Source organism: Cololabis saira, chromosome 20, assembly GCF_033807715.1.
Source record: "Cololabis saira isolate AMF1-May2022 chromosome 20, fColSai1.1, whole genome shotgun sequence".
NCBI classification, from domain to species: domain Eukaryota; kingdom Metazoa; phylum Chordata; class Actinopteri; order Beloniformes; family Belonidae; genus Cololabis; species Cololabis saira.
In genome coordinates this window covers 24070794-24085101 of record NC_084606.1, presented here as the reverse complement: position 1 = coordinate 24085101, position 14308 = coordinate 24070794, and the positions used below count along the sequence as shown (strand labels likewise).

General features: G+C 41.3%; 1 protein-coding gene across 7 annotated transcripts in view; it reads left to right on the top strand.

The window, feature by feature from the left end:
* dysf (dysferlin, limb girdle muscular dystrophy 2B (autosomal recessive)) overlaps positions 1 to 14308 on the top strand; it is a 115887-nt gene that overhangs the window by 21963 nt on the left and 79616 nt on the right. For 4 of the 7 annotated variants that reach the window (XM_061710600.1, XM_061710596.1, XM_061710598.1 and 1 more), the window contains exons 6-24: positions 64 to 320; positions 1797 to 1925; positions 2004 to 2066; positions 2183 to 2233; positions 2352 to 2382; positions 2742 to 2857; positions 3434 to 3560; positions 3634 to 3737; positions 3825 to 3893; positions 3976 to 4019; positions 5261 to 5343; positions 8229 to 8344; positions 9441 to 9554; positions 9636 to 9813; positions 9965 to 10089; positions 11357 to 11463; positions 11652 to 11847; positions 13307 to 13453; positions 13533 to 13664. In XM_061710600.1, the coding sequence (XP_061566584.1) occupies positions 64 to 320; positions 1797 to 1925; positions 2004 to 2066; positions 2183 to 2233; positions 2352 to 2382; positions 2742 to 2857; positions 3434 to 3560; positions 3634 to 3737; positions 3825 to 3893; positions 3976 to 4019; positions 5261 to 5343; positions 8229 to 8344; positions 9441 to 9554; positions 9636 to 9813; positions 9965 to 10089; positions 11357 to 11463; positions 11652 to 11847; positions 13307 to 13453; positions 13533 to 13664 (2189 nt within the window). Of the gene's footprint in view, positions 1 to 63; positions 321 to 1796; positions 1926 to 2003; positions 2067 to 2182; positions 2234 to 2351; positions 2383 to 2741; positions 2858 to 3433; positions 3561 to 3633; positions 3738 to 3824; positions 3894 to 3975; positions 4020 to 5260; positions 5344 to 7948; positions 7982 to 8228; positions 8345 to 9440; positions 9555 to 9635; positions 9814 to 9964; positions 10090 to 11356; positions 11464 to 11651; positions 11848 to 13306; positions 13454 to 13532; positions 13665 to 14308 lie in introns of all 7 variants that reach the window. The other 3 variants (XM_061710597.1, XM_061710593.1, XM_061710594.1) reach the window with 1 other exon arrangement.

Below are 14308 nucleotides of genomic sequence, written 5' to 3'. Positions count from 1 at the left end.
AACCACAAAAATAGTCGTTTTGATTCCTGGAAGTACTTCCTCTCCACTTGTCTTCCTGAGCAGTGATTTCTCTGGACACGCTGGGGGAGGAGGACACGGAGAGCATGATCATGGTGGAGCCCCCGGACGACCAAGGGGCCGACGATGGGCGCTCCATGGTGATTATTGGCCCCCAGGGGCCCCCCGGCCAGGAGTCCCCCACCGCCCAGACCCCCAAGCGCTCACCTCCGTCCTACAACACCCACGGTGGGCTGAGGAAGAGGAGGAGAGGAGGCAGCAGTCATACCAAACAGCTGCCCAACAAGCCCCAGGACATCCAGGTAGGTCACTGTACAAACGTTCAGGTTCAACGGAAACATTCTCACCTGCCTGAACATTGAGGGTTCATGCTTGGATCAGGGTCGTGGGTTGATAAGGAGAAGATTTTCAGAGAGGTACCGTATGCATGACTGTAGCAGCCCTTGGACCCGAAAGAAGAGAAATCTCAAACGGGTCCAATCACCGTGAAACTAAAAGTATCATCACAAATAAACAAAGGTGCAGTTTCATACGATATCAATTACAAGCTCAAAGATGAATGAAGAATATGCTGTGGAAGTGCTGTGATTCCCGTTTAAAGGGTTGTTTAAAAAAAAAAAAAAAAGAAATAGAGATAGTTTTGGTGCTGGTCTTTTATCAAACTTTACCAACGGATTGACCTCTGACTGACCCTCAGCTCGTCAGGGTCACGCCTACTTCCTCTACCCAGAGTTAGAACAAAACACGGTGAGGCAGCTTTCAGTTTTTATGCTCCTCACCTGGGGAACAAACTCCCAGAATGTAACAGGGCTACTGAAACTCTCAGTTGCTTTAAATTGAGGTTGAAAAGGTTGAAAACCTTTTTTATTTACTGCTGCATTTCAGTAATATCCCACAATGCACTGCAACCTTTATTTCTTGCAACTTATTTGATAATTAAGTGATTATTTTAAATCCTGTAAATTATGTTTTATTTTATTTATATTTTATTATCAGTATTAATATAATTTGTTTATACTTCATGCTTTTTAATTTCTGTTGTTGAATTGTGCTTTATAAATAAAACTATATAAAAATATGCTACAGCCTCAGTAAAAACTAAAACATGGTGAGATAGAAAACACTTTTTTGTGTGTGTGTGTATGTATATATATGTATATATATGTATATATATATATATATATATATATATATATATATATGCATTTTTGATATAAAATATTTATATATTAGTGTGTGTGTATGCGCTTTAGGTTCTTACCAACATGGTATTAACCATTAATATATATGCAGACCAAAAAAAACAAACATTTTTTGTGACTTTCATGCAACACAATCACATGACTAATCACAAGTGAGAAGAACTTTGCAGCATGTTGGGTTGGATCAAACCCAAGTTTGTTGAACAATAATACCACTGTCCTTAGTCCTCGCTTTAGGTGATTTTTATTTTTTTAGATGTTAAATGTGGTTAAGATGAATTTCGTGTAAGTTTAATGTTGTGTAAAACTGAGGCACGTCTTAATCTCTGAAGGGAAGCGTCAGTGCAGAACAAGTTAAAGCTTTCTCTGTGAATCTGAACTAATGTCTCTCTTGTTTACTGAAACTGTGGGAGAGATTTTGATATATCAAAGAAACACCCAAACTTACAGTCCGGACACAAACTCATGAGAATAAACCACGTCGTTAATAAATGATTGGGTTTTAAAACATGTTTTTTTTATGCTTTTTATTTACTTATTTCACTGCAAAAACTGTCCCTTTGCTATTTCGACCAGATCCGCGTGCGGGTCATCGAGGCGCGACAGTTACCAGGCATCAACATCAAACCTGTTGTCAAGGTGGCGGTGTCTGGTCAAAGTAAGAGGACACGGATCAGAAAGGGCAACAACCCAGTCTTTGATGAGGTTCGTATTTCTCCCTTAATGCCTCTGATCAAACGTAAGACGCTTCCCCCTCAAACTGTTGGGGCTTTTTCTCCACAGACGTTCTTCCTGAACTTCTTCGAGACACCGTCAGACCTGTTCAATGAACCAATCTTCATCACTGTGAGTCTGACTTGTCATATTTGCAAATATGTTGAAGACTGACAAATATTAGTCTTTATTTTAAACATTTTCTGAAGCTGTAGACATCAAACCCTGTACCTCCCCTCGCCTGACAGGTGTGTGACTCTCGCTCGCTTAGAACCGACGCTGTGATCGGCGAATTCAAGGTAAAATTGATTTTTGGTCAAACAAAGCTAGAGTCGTGTTGGACTTGAAGGTCCCGGACTTTTCCCCTCACTTTGAACCTCAACCTTTGCTGACTGTCAACTCCTTCCTGTTCCACAGCTGGATGTGGGCGCCGTGTACAATGAACACAGTGAGTACTTGTGTTTGCTGATGATGCACTACTGTGTTTGATTGAATAAAATAGAAAGCCTTTATTGTCATTATAATAATGAGATTAAGCAGCAGCTCCATATAACTGCACACATGAAAAGGCAATGTAAAAACAAAATAAGAAACAGACAATATAAATATATATACACTATGAAAATGAATGAATGAAAGAATATTGCACATAAATGAGTGAAGGAATATTGCACATGAATGTATGAGAATATTGCACAGTATGAGGTAGTTTATGAGTTTAGAAAAGCTGTCCCTGAGTCTGTTTGTTCTGGCCCGAAGAGATGATGGGTGGTTTGTTAAATTTTTTTATATTTTTTTAAATATCAGGACACTGCTTCTTGAGGAAATGGCTGCTGCTGTGTGACCCCGACGATCTCTCCGCCGGGGTCCGAGGTTACCTGAAGGTCAGCTTATTCGTGTTGGCCGCTGGAGACGAGCCACCGGTGAGTTTCACAGGCTGACGCCAGACGTGTAGCTGCACTTCTATAAAGGTTTATCACCAGTGTTGGGGAGTAACATGGGGAGTACATGTAAACACTGTCATGTATTTAGATTATTAATTTTGAGTAACTGTATTCCGGTACAGTTACTGTTTTAAATAAAAATGAGTAAATAATAACAGTTACTTTCGTAATACCATTTGAATACTTTCATATTTTCTACTTTCCCACCAAAGATAAATAATATAGATAAATAACAAGTATTTACTGTTAGTAATATGAGCGAAAGGATGCAGCAGTTTTTCCCTTTTTGTCATATTATGGAAACTATTTTGTTAATATTTTCAAAAAAGCTGTAAAAAACAGTCCACATTTTATCAACCCCCCCTTTTCCCCCCAAATATGGTCACATCCAGCTCCAGAGGGGCCTAGATCACCCAACCCATCCTCATAGCAGTGCAACAAACTAAAAATAGTCACTTTTATGCAGTTATCATGGAATCAAAAGTGGTTTAAGTTCTCAAACCGCTTCATTTTGAATGTGGTTAATTAAAACCTCTCACCCTTGGTCATCTCCAGGCGGATAAGCGAGAGTGCGTGGAGGAGAAGGAGGACATCGAGGGGAACCTGCTGAGGCCAGCCGGCCTCTCGCTGAGAGGAGCAGTGTTCACGCTGAGGATCTTCAGAGCCGAAGACCTGCCTCAGAGTGAGTCTCCACGCCGCCGTTGGTTGGTTGGCGCCTCGGCCCTTTGTTTAATCCCTCCTATTCGTCTTTGCAGTGGACGACGCCTTCATGGATGGGATGAGGCAGATTTTCGGGTTTGATGCCAACAGGAAGAACTTGGTGGATCCAATGGTGGAGATCCACTTTGCTGGAAAAACGGTGGATATTCGTTGATAACGTCCCTCATCAGTCGATTGAACGGAGCGTCATGTTAGACTAAACGACACGTTGGTGGTCTGTTTTCAGGTCTGCACGAAGATCATGGAGAAGAATGCGAGTCCCCAGTGGAACCAGAGCCTGGCCATGCCCATCCGGGTAAGGAGACCCTCTGGTAACTCCACCGTGTGACTGCTCAACCGATCCATATCATCACAGTTCCTGTCTTCTTGTCTTCCAGTTTCCCTCCATGTGTGAGAAGATGAGGATCAGAATTGTGGACTGGTAGATCCCCGCTCCTACGTGACTGTTTAGTTTGAGACGTTTACGAGGCTCTTCTAAACATACAAGTGTGAACTAGTGTTTCTGTCAGCCTGTTTCAGTTTTAGTTTGAGTCTAGTCTTTGGTCGAGCTATCATTTGAGTTTTTATTAGTTTTAGTCACGTTCATTCTCCTTTTAGTCATGTCAAGTTTCAGTCGACTAAAAGTCTGAGCATTTTAGTCTTCTTTTAGTCAAAGATTGTATTTAGCCAAACCCATTTTACAATTCAAACAAGATTCTTATCTTATTATTATATTATTGTTACCTTATAGACTCAAGAATACATTCATTCCAGATACAGAAGACTCTAATTTGAGTTTACAACATATTTATTTTTTTCTGTAACCCAGCAGCAGCGACTAAACCAGAGGAAACTACTTAAAACATGGAGATTAAGGATAATGAACGAAAATGAAGACTTTTTAGCAGTTTTTATTTTGTGATCTACATTTTAGTCTCGTTTTTATTCCTCTACGACAAGGATTGTCAACCGGTGGTCCGCGGCCCTCTGGTGGTCCGTGACGGTAGTGCAGGTTGTCCGTGAAATTGTAAATAGAAAACAATAATAATTTAAAAAATATATATTTATTCTTTAGACTCGATTTATTTTCCATTATTATTCATTTTTGTGAATAATTTACCCATCCAAATTATTTCAAATGAGTGAGAGTGAACTTTGTAATATTATAAGCCCTCTTGGCTTCCTATTGTTCATTTTTCATTGACTGTTTTTTTTTTTTTAGCAAAAGGTTCAAATATAAATATACACCGATGCAAATAAATAGCCTATAGGCCCATACTCTTATTTAAAAGCAAGGTGCAAAATAAAACAAACATCCCCAAAAGCAGTGGTCCCCGAGTTGCTTCTTGGTTATAATGGTGGTCCCTGGGACAAAACCAGTTGAAAACCTCTGCTCTACGATATTGCATTATATATTCAATTATCGTTATCGTCACATGACCAGCATTTTTGTTGCGTCTTGTCTCGTTTTCCTCAGGTGATTAAAGGTTCGTTGACGACGATATTTAGTAATAATTTTCGTTGGCGAAAACTTTGGTGTGAAGTTTATCCATGAACACATGTTGGACTTGCTCGGAGAACCACCGTTCATTAGACTGACGTTTGCAGAGCAAGGGAGGTCAGCAGATAAGTTGGCCGAGTCCAGTGGTAAGAGTTCTGGGTTCTTGTCGTCCCTTGTTGCAGGGATAGAGCCAGTCACAACGACGTCATCGGCACCACCCACCTCTGCATGTCCAAGATATCTGCTCCAGGAGGAGAGATCGACGGTGAGTGAGCAGTCAAAGCTGGTCTGAACCGGAGCCAGACCGGTTCAGACCGGATTTGACAGCAGTAGAGCATCTATACCGGCTAGGCTAATGACATCCACTCCTGGTTTGGACCCAAACTAACTCAGTTCTGCCTCCTGATTGGTTTGCAAAGATGATAACAAACACACCTTTGGAATAAGTCGGTTTTAAGAACAACTTTTCCATGTTGACAAGCTGGAACGTCTGTGCATGTTTGTTTCTAAGAGAAGCCATCAAGGCACCGATCAAACGATCACATTGGGTCAGGTGAGACGAGGCTGGTCGCTCAGCTGAAGCCTGCTGGACCAGTTCTAGCAGAGCAAAAGCATCAGTTACCCAACTTTTATTATTGTTTTTATTGTCTCTGGCACAAAAAAACGCTTTGCAGGCTTCAGACTGTGAGATCCGTACAACTCTGAATTAGGTTATTTATCGCTCTCACAGTGAGTTTTACTGGAGCGTAAAGAACAACAGAAAAGCTTCCTCAAGGCTTTCTGTGATTTTCAGTCACACAGAACCTATTTAGTGTCACGTAAACCATTGGATGACCCTGTTGTGAACTTGAGGCATTAAGATTAACCTGGTAATGGCTGAGCAGATTGAGGTTTTCAGTCTCTGGAGGGTCACAACAAACCCTCTATGCATGAGTTTCATCACTGTTTGTGGCGAGAGTGTGTATTTTCCTTTTTGCAGTTGTTTGGACTTAAAATTACACAGAGAATAAGTTACTTGAAGAACCACAGTTGTCTTCTTTGATCATTTGATAATACAGCCAAGTTGTCTTGTAATAACATAACTTCTTTAAGGTCCCATATTGTGCTTTTCCTAAGATGTGACTTTAAGAGGTGCACAACTGATTCAGCAGAAAATAGCAGATTTAAAAGAGCAGACTTAGATGGTCCCTTCACATTTATTGCCGCCATCACAGTGTATTTGAAACACAGGAAACAGAAAACGCTGCAACCATCTCATTTTTTTCTATTCTAATCTTATTCCAGTTATTTTTTGCTTCTTCTTTGCAATCTCTTTCTACTAACTGGCGATTAGCAACTGTTGACAGTAGAGGTGTAACGGTACACAAAAATCACGGTTCGGTACGTACCTCGGTTCTGAGGTCACGGTTCATTTTCGGTTCAGTAAGGGAAAAAACAAAACATAAAAATGGCTTTTTGTTTAATTTTTAACTTTTGCAAACTACAGTTTTATACATTTTCTTATAAAAATGAAACCTCCAATAAATAAATTATTTTCAAATTAAACAAAATATAAATCGTGTTAAAAACCTCAACAACTGAGTATATAAAAACTATAAAACTACCAATGACGTTACAGCTTTAGCTCGATCTGAATTTCTGGCTAAAGTCTGTTTAGATACCAAAGGTCGCTGTGTTGAAACGCTGCTGGTTTCTTTCCTCGCAGCATCGGTGTTCACGTCCTCGTGGTTTCAGATGTGTTATGAGGTTTGACGTGTTGCCAGAAACACGGTTGCTGGTGAACGTCGTCTGATCTACTCGTCTTTGTCCGTCGTTGTCACCGAAGTGTTCCCAGACAGGAGCCCTTAAAGATGAGGGAGGGTCTTCAAACTCTGCCTCCTTGTTTGAATCAGAGATGACGGCTGCTAGCGGATAACAAACGCACGCAGGAGTCCGGTGCCGACTACAAACCTCCAGTCCGCCACTTAAGATGTCCGAGTGGAAATCAAATCAAACTCGGATTTTAGTTAAATAGCTACATGAAATGTTGTACCGTATTCGGATCGGTACACGTCTTCACCGTACCAACGGCCCGGTAACGGAACGGTTCGGTATGAACAAGTGTACCGTTACACCTTTAGTTGAAAGTGGATTTAGTTCAGTGGATCCTACCGGGTCCATCACTGGAGACACGATTGAGGACGTCGGTCCTGCCACAGTTCAGCCTCCCTGGAGGTGTCCAGATGATTTAATAAAGTTAATTTTGTCCACGGCTTTACAATTTAACTTGCTGATTCTTTTCGTCGGACAAGAATATTTAGGCTTTTTAAATACCTGATATGTTCGGGCGATTACCTTCGCCTTCATCAGAGTCACCACTCTCTGAGTGACTGATGAAGGCGGAAGTAATCGCCGAAACATGTCAGGTATTTAAAAACTTAGTTATTCTTGTCCAACAAGAAGAATCAGAAAATTAAGATGTCCAGATGTTAGAAAGCTAAAAGCCTTCTCCTATTGGCCAGTTCCAGTGGCATCACCCAACATTGTGCAGAAGCTCTCCTGAAATTAAAATTATGAGCTTTTTGTTAATGTTGAGCAGATACAGGTGAAAAGGAAGTTTAATCACTTAAAAACACTGCAAAAATATTTGATAGATGTTTTGTTTTCTTCAGTGATGGAAAACTACGACTTTACAGAGAAGAACATGTTTTTTTTACGACATTGTTTCAAGTCTGTAAAAGCAGCTGATTGGTCGTCTGTGTGACGTGTGAAGAGTGTTGGGTTTGACTCTGCGGTGCTGTGCTTCTGTTTGAGTTACGTTCAGACATGTGTTTCCTCTCTGACTCCAAACACCTGTAACTCTTGCCCATCCTTCCTCTCTACGCATCCAGATGATGTGACTCCTCGGAGCGTCCACTCTGGCAGTACGTCCACCAGCTCTCTACATCACTCTTCCATCTGATTTCACTGATCTAAATCTCTTTTTACTCAAATCTATTTGAATCACGGCTAAGCTGCAAGCAAATTCAGAAAACATCACATCCCCCTTTCTTTTCTTTTGCCAGTTTAACATTTCAGCCTGTGTAAAAACAGTCAACCCTAATCACATCCATAGCGCTACACTGTGACCCGATGATGCTGAAACTTACAGCCTGTTGTCTCTCGTTACAGTGGACGACAGTCTGGGTTTCCTGCCGACGTTCGGCCCGTGCTTTGTCAACCTGTACGGCAGCCCCCGAGAGTTCACCGCCTTCCACGACCCCCACGAGACCCTGAACCTGGGAAAAGTAACCCCACACCCCCACTTCTTTTCAATTTAATTCATTAATAGGAGGATTTAGACTATAAGTCGCTTCACATTCACCAATTCACACACACACATACGGTGCTTTCTTATGAAATATCTTTGTGTAAATATAAGTGCTTTTCTTTAACAATAACCCCCTGAGGAACACAGCTCAGGCAATGTGGGCCCACCAAAAGAAACCCAAAGACTTTCCTGGACCACATCTGTATTTTACTACTAACGAGATCTAAATGTGTAAAGCAAGGACGTAGAGTTGTTCTTGGCATCGGTGGGGACCTATGAATCAACCCAAAGATTACATGCTCTTTATCCCCACATTAAAACCAACCAAAGAACGCAACAGCAAATAACAAAGAAAGCATTTTAAAAGCTCACACACAAAAAGTCTGAAATAAAAAACAAAACAAATGTGAAATAATTGTATCTGAGAATAAGAGATGATAATCTAATCTGGTGGGAAGACGAACTCCCAACGGAGCCGTGACCGGGCCCAGCCAGAAATCCTGGTTCTAGAAGTCTACCATACAAAGATTTAGTCCTGTTCCTCTCGATTAGACGCGTCAGTACCAACGGATGCAGAAGAAACTGCATCTAGATGCCATTTAACATATAAGTGTCATATTACCATATAATATGGTCAGCACACTTAATTATTACGATTAGTTGCTAATTCAAGGAGGCTAATAATGACACCTGGTCAGGTCCAAGAACCCAACACGCCTTGGGTCAAGGGTTCTCAGACACCAGTCCGTTCACCACCGGCGGCACATGAGCTCCCTCTAGTGGTAAAAGATGAGGTTATCATTAAAAATATAAATATTAGTGATGATCCGATCACATGACTAGAAATCGGGATCAGGTGGGAATTATCAGAATTTAGTAATTAATTGCAGTAATTAATTTAATTAATTACTGCACCGTTACCGGCTGCCGTTAATGTCAGGTAGAGAGTAGCTAGTGAAAAAAATTAGTGAACCGTGTTTTTGATGAGTTTATTGGTTTCAGGAGTTTGATGGACTGAGAATTTTTTAAATAATAAAATTTTACTAACACTGTTGCCCCTCTGTGTCCGTCAGGGGGAGGGCGTGGCCTACCGTGGGAGAGTTTTACTAGAAGTAACCACCAAACTGGTGGACAAGCCAGAGCATAAAACGGACGACATCCCATCAGATGATCTGCTGGTGGTGGAGGTGAGAGAAGAAGAAGAAGAACGTGATGGATGCAGGAAGATTATTACCACTTATACACCTTTCTCTCTCTCCATCCTACAGAAATTTCTCCGGAAGAGGAAGTTCGCTCTCTTCGTGGCGTTTTACTCGGCCACGATGCTTCAGGACATCGACGATGCCATCCAGTTCGAGGTCAGCATCGGTAACTACGGCAACAAGTTCGATTACAGCTGCCTCCCTCTGGCCTCCACCACGCAGTTCAGCAGGGCCGTGTTCGATGGTACGTCGGAGCTCAGACGGGTGAAATGAGTGTTTTTAGCATTTTCATGTATTAATAATGAAGACTTCCATCTTTAATAAGTTATTTATCTTTATATTTCTGTGAAATGCTGTTAACTGAAGCAGTATTGATGCATTTCTCATCCCTCCAGGCTGCCAGTACTACTACCTGCCATGGGGAAACATCAAGCCGGTGGTGGTTCTGTCCTCGGAGTGGGAAGACATCCGACCGAGGATCGAGGCTCTCAACATGCTCCTGGCCGTCATAGACAGACTGGTATGTGCATTTCGACTTGTTTAAGTACCGTCAACGTTGAAAATGAGAAAACAGTCACACGAAATGCAAAACATCAAATCAAAATGAGGTTTCAAAATCATCAGGAAGTGGGCGGAGTTCAAAAATCACCAAATCACATTTTGTTTTAAAGGCAACATATTCAGCTGTTGTTTTTCAAAAGTTGACCTTAATGAGATTTCAGTGAGATACTTTGATCAAAATACCTCACTGATACCTTACAACATGATAGCTGCCTGTTTTAGAGGCTGACTGTGTAAGAAGAACCAGACAAACCCCTCTGTTTGTTCATTTGAGCAAACGGTGGCCTTGAAAAAAACAGTTTTTATGGTCCTGTAATGATACGCTGTGGCCCACAGCTCCTTCAGCTGATCCAATTGGTACCAGAAGATGCAGAAAAAACTGCTTCTTCAAACCGTTTCGTTGGTATACAACCAATCAGTGAAATGAAGCATGTGACTGCAACCATCACCTTTTTCAGATTGGTTCGGTACGTTCTGTACCGGTGGGAAGAAGGGGTTTCAGACCCGTTTTATGAGAGAATATTTTGGTTAAGTGACTGGGCACGACAGGCCAGATGAGTCTAACTTCACAATTCAGTTCAACATACTTGTATCACTCAAATATTTTAACCCTTCATGACCGGCTGGAGCGCCGGCGCTCCCGTTTGCATATTGATTTTCAAAATGCGTGTACAATTAAAACCAAATAAAACAGAGCAATAATTCTTTTTGCATGTTAAACAGGAAGAGTTTCACTTACATATCCTGCATTTAGTGTCCCAGAGTTTTAATCCATTAAATCGTTTGGAAAAATCACATAATAATCCAGTAAAATTGCGGAAAGCTTCATAATTTACATTGTGCGTTATTTATAGATCCGGTACGTGTTCACAGCACGTCCTACGTTGACATGAAATGATATATCTCAAAAACTAAAGTATGAATTAATTCCAAATACATTTCCTGTGGTTTGAAAGGCTTCTGTGTGCACTTAAGTGCTAAGTGCACTTAGTATAAAAATACTCATGAAAATATGAAATGGCAGTATATCATGCAGAAATGTAAGAATATGCTTGTTCTATGGTAGGTCATAAAGGGCTAATATATGTATCAGGATTTATCGTCTAATATAGATGATCCCATGCAGATCTCTGTTCTCAGACTTTGAAGGATCCCTTCAGTAGAGTTCGAGCTTACTTGTAAAGTAAAGAATACTTTCAGGCTACAAAATCCATTTGTCCATCCAGGAGTCAAACCTGCAACGCGTGCAGCTGGAGGTGAAGGCAGGCAGCGATCTGGAGGAGGTGGAGGGCCGAGTGATCGAGCTGTTGGATCAGCTGGTCCAGGACTGCAGGTAAACACTTGCCTGTGTCTCATTAGCTGGTCGAGTTACCCCAAATTACTCGTATGGGATCAATCCTATGCTTTTTTGACGTCTATTTATTGACAATTTGCAGAGAAACAAATTGAGTTGTCATGACACGGTTTGACAGATTAAACTTGCCCCCCTGTGTGATCCTGTGTCCCTCACCTGTCCTGCAGCCAGGAGCTCCCCTCCCTGGACCAGTGGCCATGCGTTACACCTCTGGATCGTGCGCTGAAGCACATCCGTACCCTCCACCTGGAGCAGATAATCGCCGGGGCGACGGCACTCAAGAACGGTCCTGAAACGGAGCTGTCCTCGGTGCTGGAGCAGGCCGAGGACTGGGCCACCAGACTGAAGACCATGGCTGAGGAGGTGCGCTTGCAACTGTGAATTTACTCCAGTAGGGATTTTAAACTCTGCACATCTGCCTGATTTGTCATAATCAATCAGTTTTTCAAGTTGTCACATGTTTACTTTGACGTCTATTGAAGTTCCTACATGTCTGACTGAACTATAACGAGTCTTGCGGGAGAATGGAGATGGATTCCTTCTGACTGGTCATTTGACTGGATATGATGAGCTGAAAGTGGGATTTGATTATTTTAAGCAAAAAGCTCAAACTTTTCAAACTGAACACTGTGTTTTGAACATGTATCTGACATTCCTCCATAACATTACATTTAAATGTTGTGACACAGATCAATGTCACACATCATTATTGCTGAATGATGCCCTGCAGCTATAAAATAGCATTCAACAAATCCCTAAAGACGCCAGCCTTAGCCTGCTTTGAATATTATATTCTGCAAGTATTAAGAATAGAGGGCGTTTTTAAATCACGAAACATAATCTGACAAAATGTTCTCATTGTCACATAAACCTACAAGTCACAAACCAACGATTTGAAGGATGTCAAGTCCGTTTCAAATGCAGAATTGAGTTTTTAATTTTATTTATTTTTTATTTATTTTTGGTATCTTGAATATTCTTAGGAATATTCAAGATACCATTCATGACTTGATTTTTTTTCAGCTAAAAACCAAGCTTCATACACGATTTGGTGAAATTCAAACAGCATTCCAGCGTAGGACTGGGGATCGATTCAAATGTCAAGAATTGATTTGATTTTGAATCTTAAGATTCAGAATCGATTATCACGATCCGATCTGGTATTGATTTGAGCTTGATTTACGTTATTAAAATTATTCAAAATGTTTTTTGAGCTGTTACCTGAATTACATGACTGTAGTTATGCAACATATTAATACTAGTATTAAACTTGACACCATGTTCATTGTTTGATAGTTTTACACCACGTGCATGCATGATTTTAATGACACATCTACTGGGATTAAAGTTCACTGGGCGAAAATGTAATAATAAAGAAAACGATCTTTAGACTTACAAATCAATTTTAGGAATTAATATGAGAATCGATTTTTCCAACAAAGGCCTATTCCAGCGTAAACACTTCATAACTACTGCCCGGCACGGCGGAGGAAGGGGCTCGGTTTGCAGACACCTTGCAGGCTATCGGTCTGACAGCTGAAACGTGGTCAAATAACTGCACCAATATGTCGATTAAACCCCCAAATCTGTAACTGCGAGTATGAAAAATACAATTATTCATGATTTCGAGGTGGTGTGGTCGAAGTACAAACCTCAAGTTTATGATAAAGGTGTTTGGATGTTGGTTTTATCTCCTGGTATTTAAGATTCCCTCTGTGTCCTTGTGTGTTAAATTCTCTCTTCTCTGTTTTCTCACTTCCTCCCGTCTTCCTGTTACACGTCTAATACATCCCGTGTTCTCGTTGATATCCTCTTCCTCCAGCCTCAGAACAGTCTTCCAGACATAGTAATCTGGATGCTGCAGGGCGACCGTCGGGTGGCGTATCACCGCATCCCGGCGCACACCGTCCTCTTCTCCCAGGAGCACTGTGGGAAACACTGCGGACAGCTGCAGAACATCTTCCTCAAGGTGAACGCCGAGACACGTGGAAACCCCCCCGTCTCAAGCCCCAAGGTGTGACCACCTCGCTGTGTTTGTCGTCCTGCAGTTCCCTCAAGGCAGCGGCGCCGAGGCCAAACTCCCCGGCCAGCTGAGGGTCAAGGTGTGGTTCGGTCTGGCCACGGAGAGCAAACACTTCAACGAGTATGGCGAAGGAACTCTGTCGGTGTTTGCTGAGACGGTAGGACTCTCCGCTGGATCGAAGCACTTCAGTAACTGTCGTTGAGTCTGGATGAAGTGAAAAAAATCACAAATATACAAATATATGCGCCGGTTGCATTTACTTGAACTTGAAAAGGTTCAAAAGTGATGATTCTTACACGTACCGTATTGGCCCGAATATAAGACGACCCTGATTATAAGACGACCCCCTCTTTTTCAAGACTCAAGTTTGAAAAAAGACACCAAATTAAATTTTTATACAGAAAATAATTACAGTACATCTGAAATAAATGATTATAACAATATATTCGAGAGAAAAAGCATGTTATTTTGCCTCATTCAAATCATCATCTTGAAGTTTGCATCATAACTTCTCCTCAGCTGCAGGTTAACCTGCCGATCTTCCACCCACTTTTCTTCAGATTGACGCTACGTTTCTCCATTTTCTGTTCTTTTATTTTCTTCTCTTATTTATTTTTCTTCTTCGTGCTACCGCTATTTTTATTTTTATTCTTCGTGACAGGGGTTTGCTTTGGCCTGGGGAGTTAAGTTCAGGATTCGCTTTAAAGATATCTGGCGCCATCTAGCGTTGTGAATGGGTATAATGTCTAGACCCCGAATGTAAGACAATCCCCACTTTTTCAGTTTTATTTCAATGCAAAA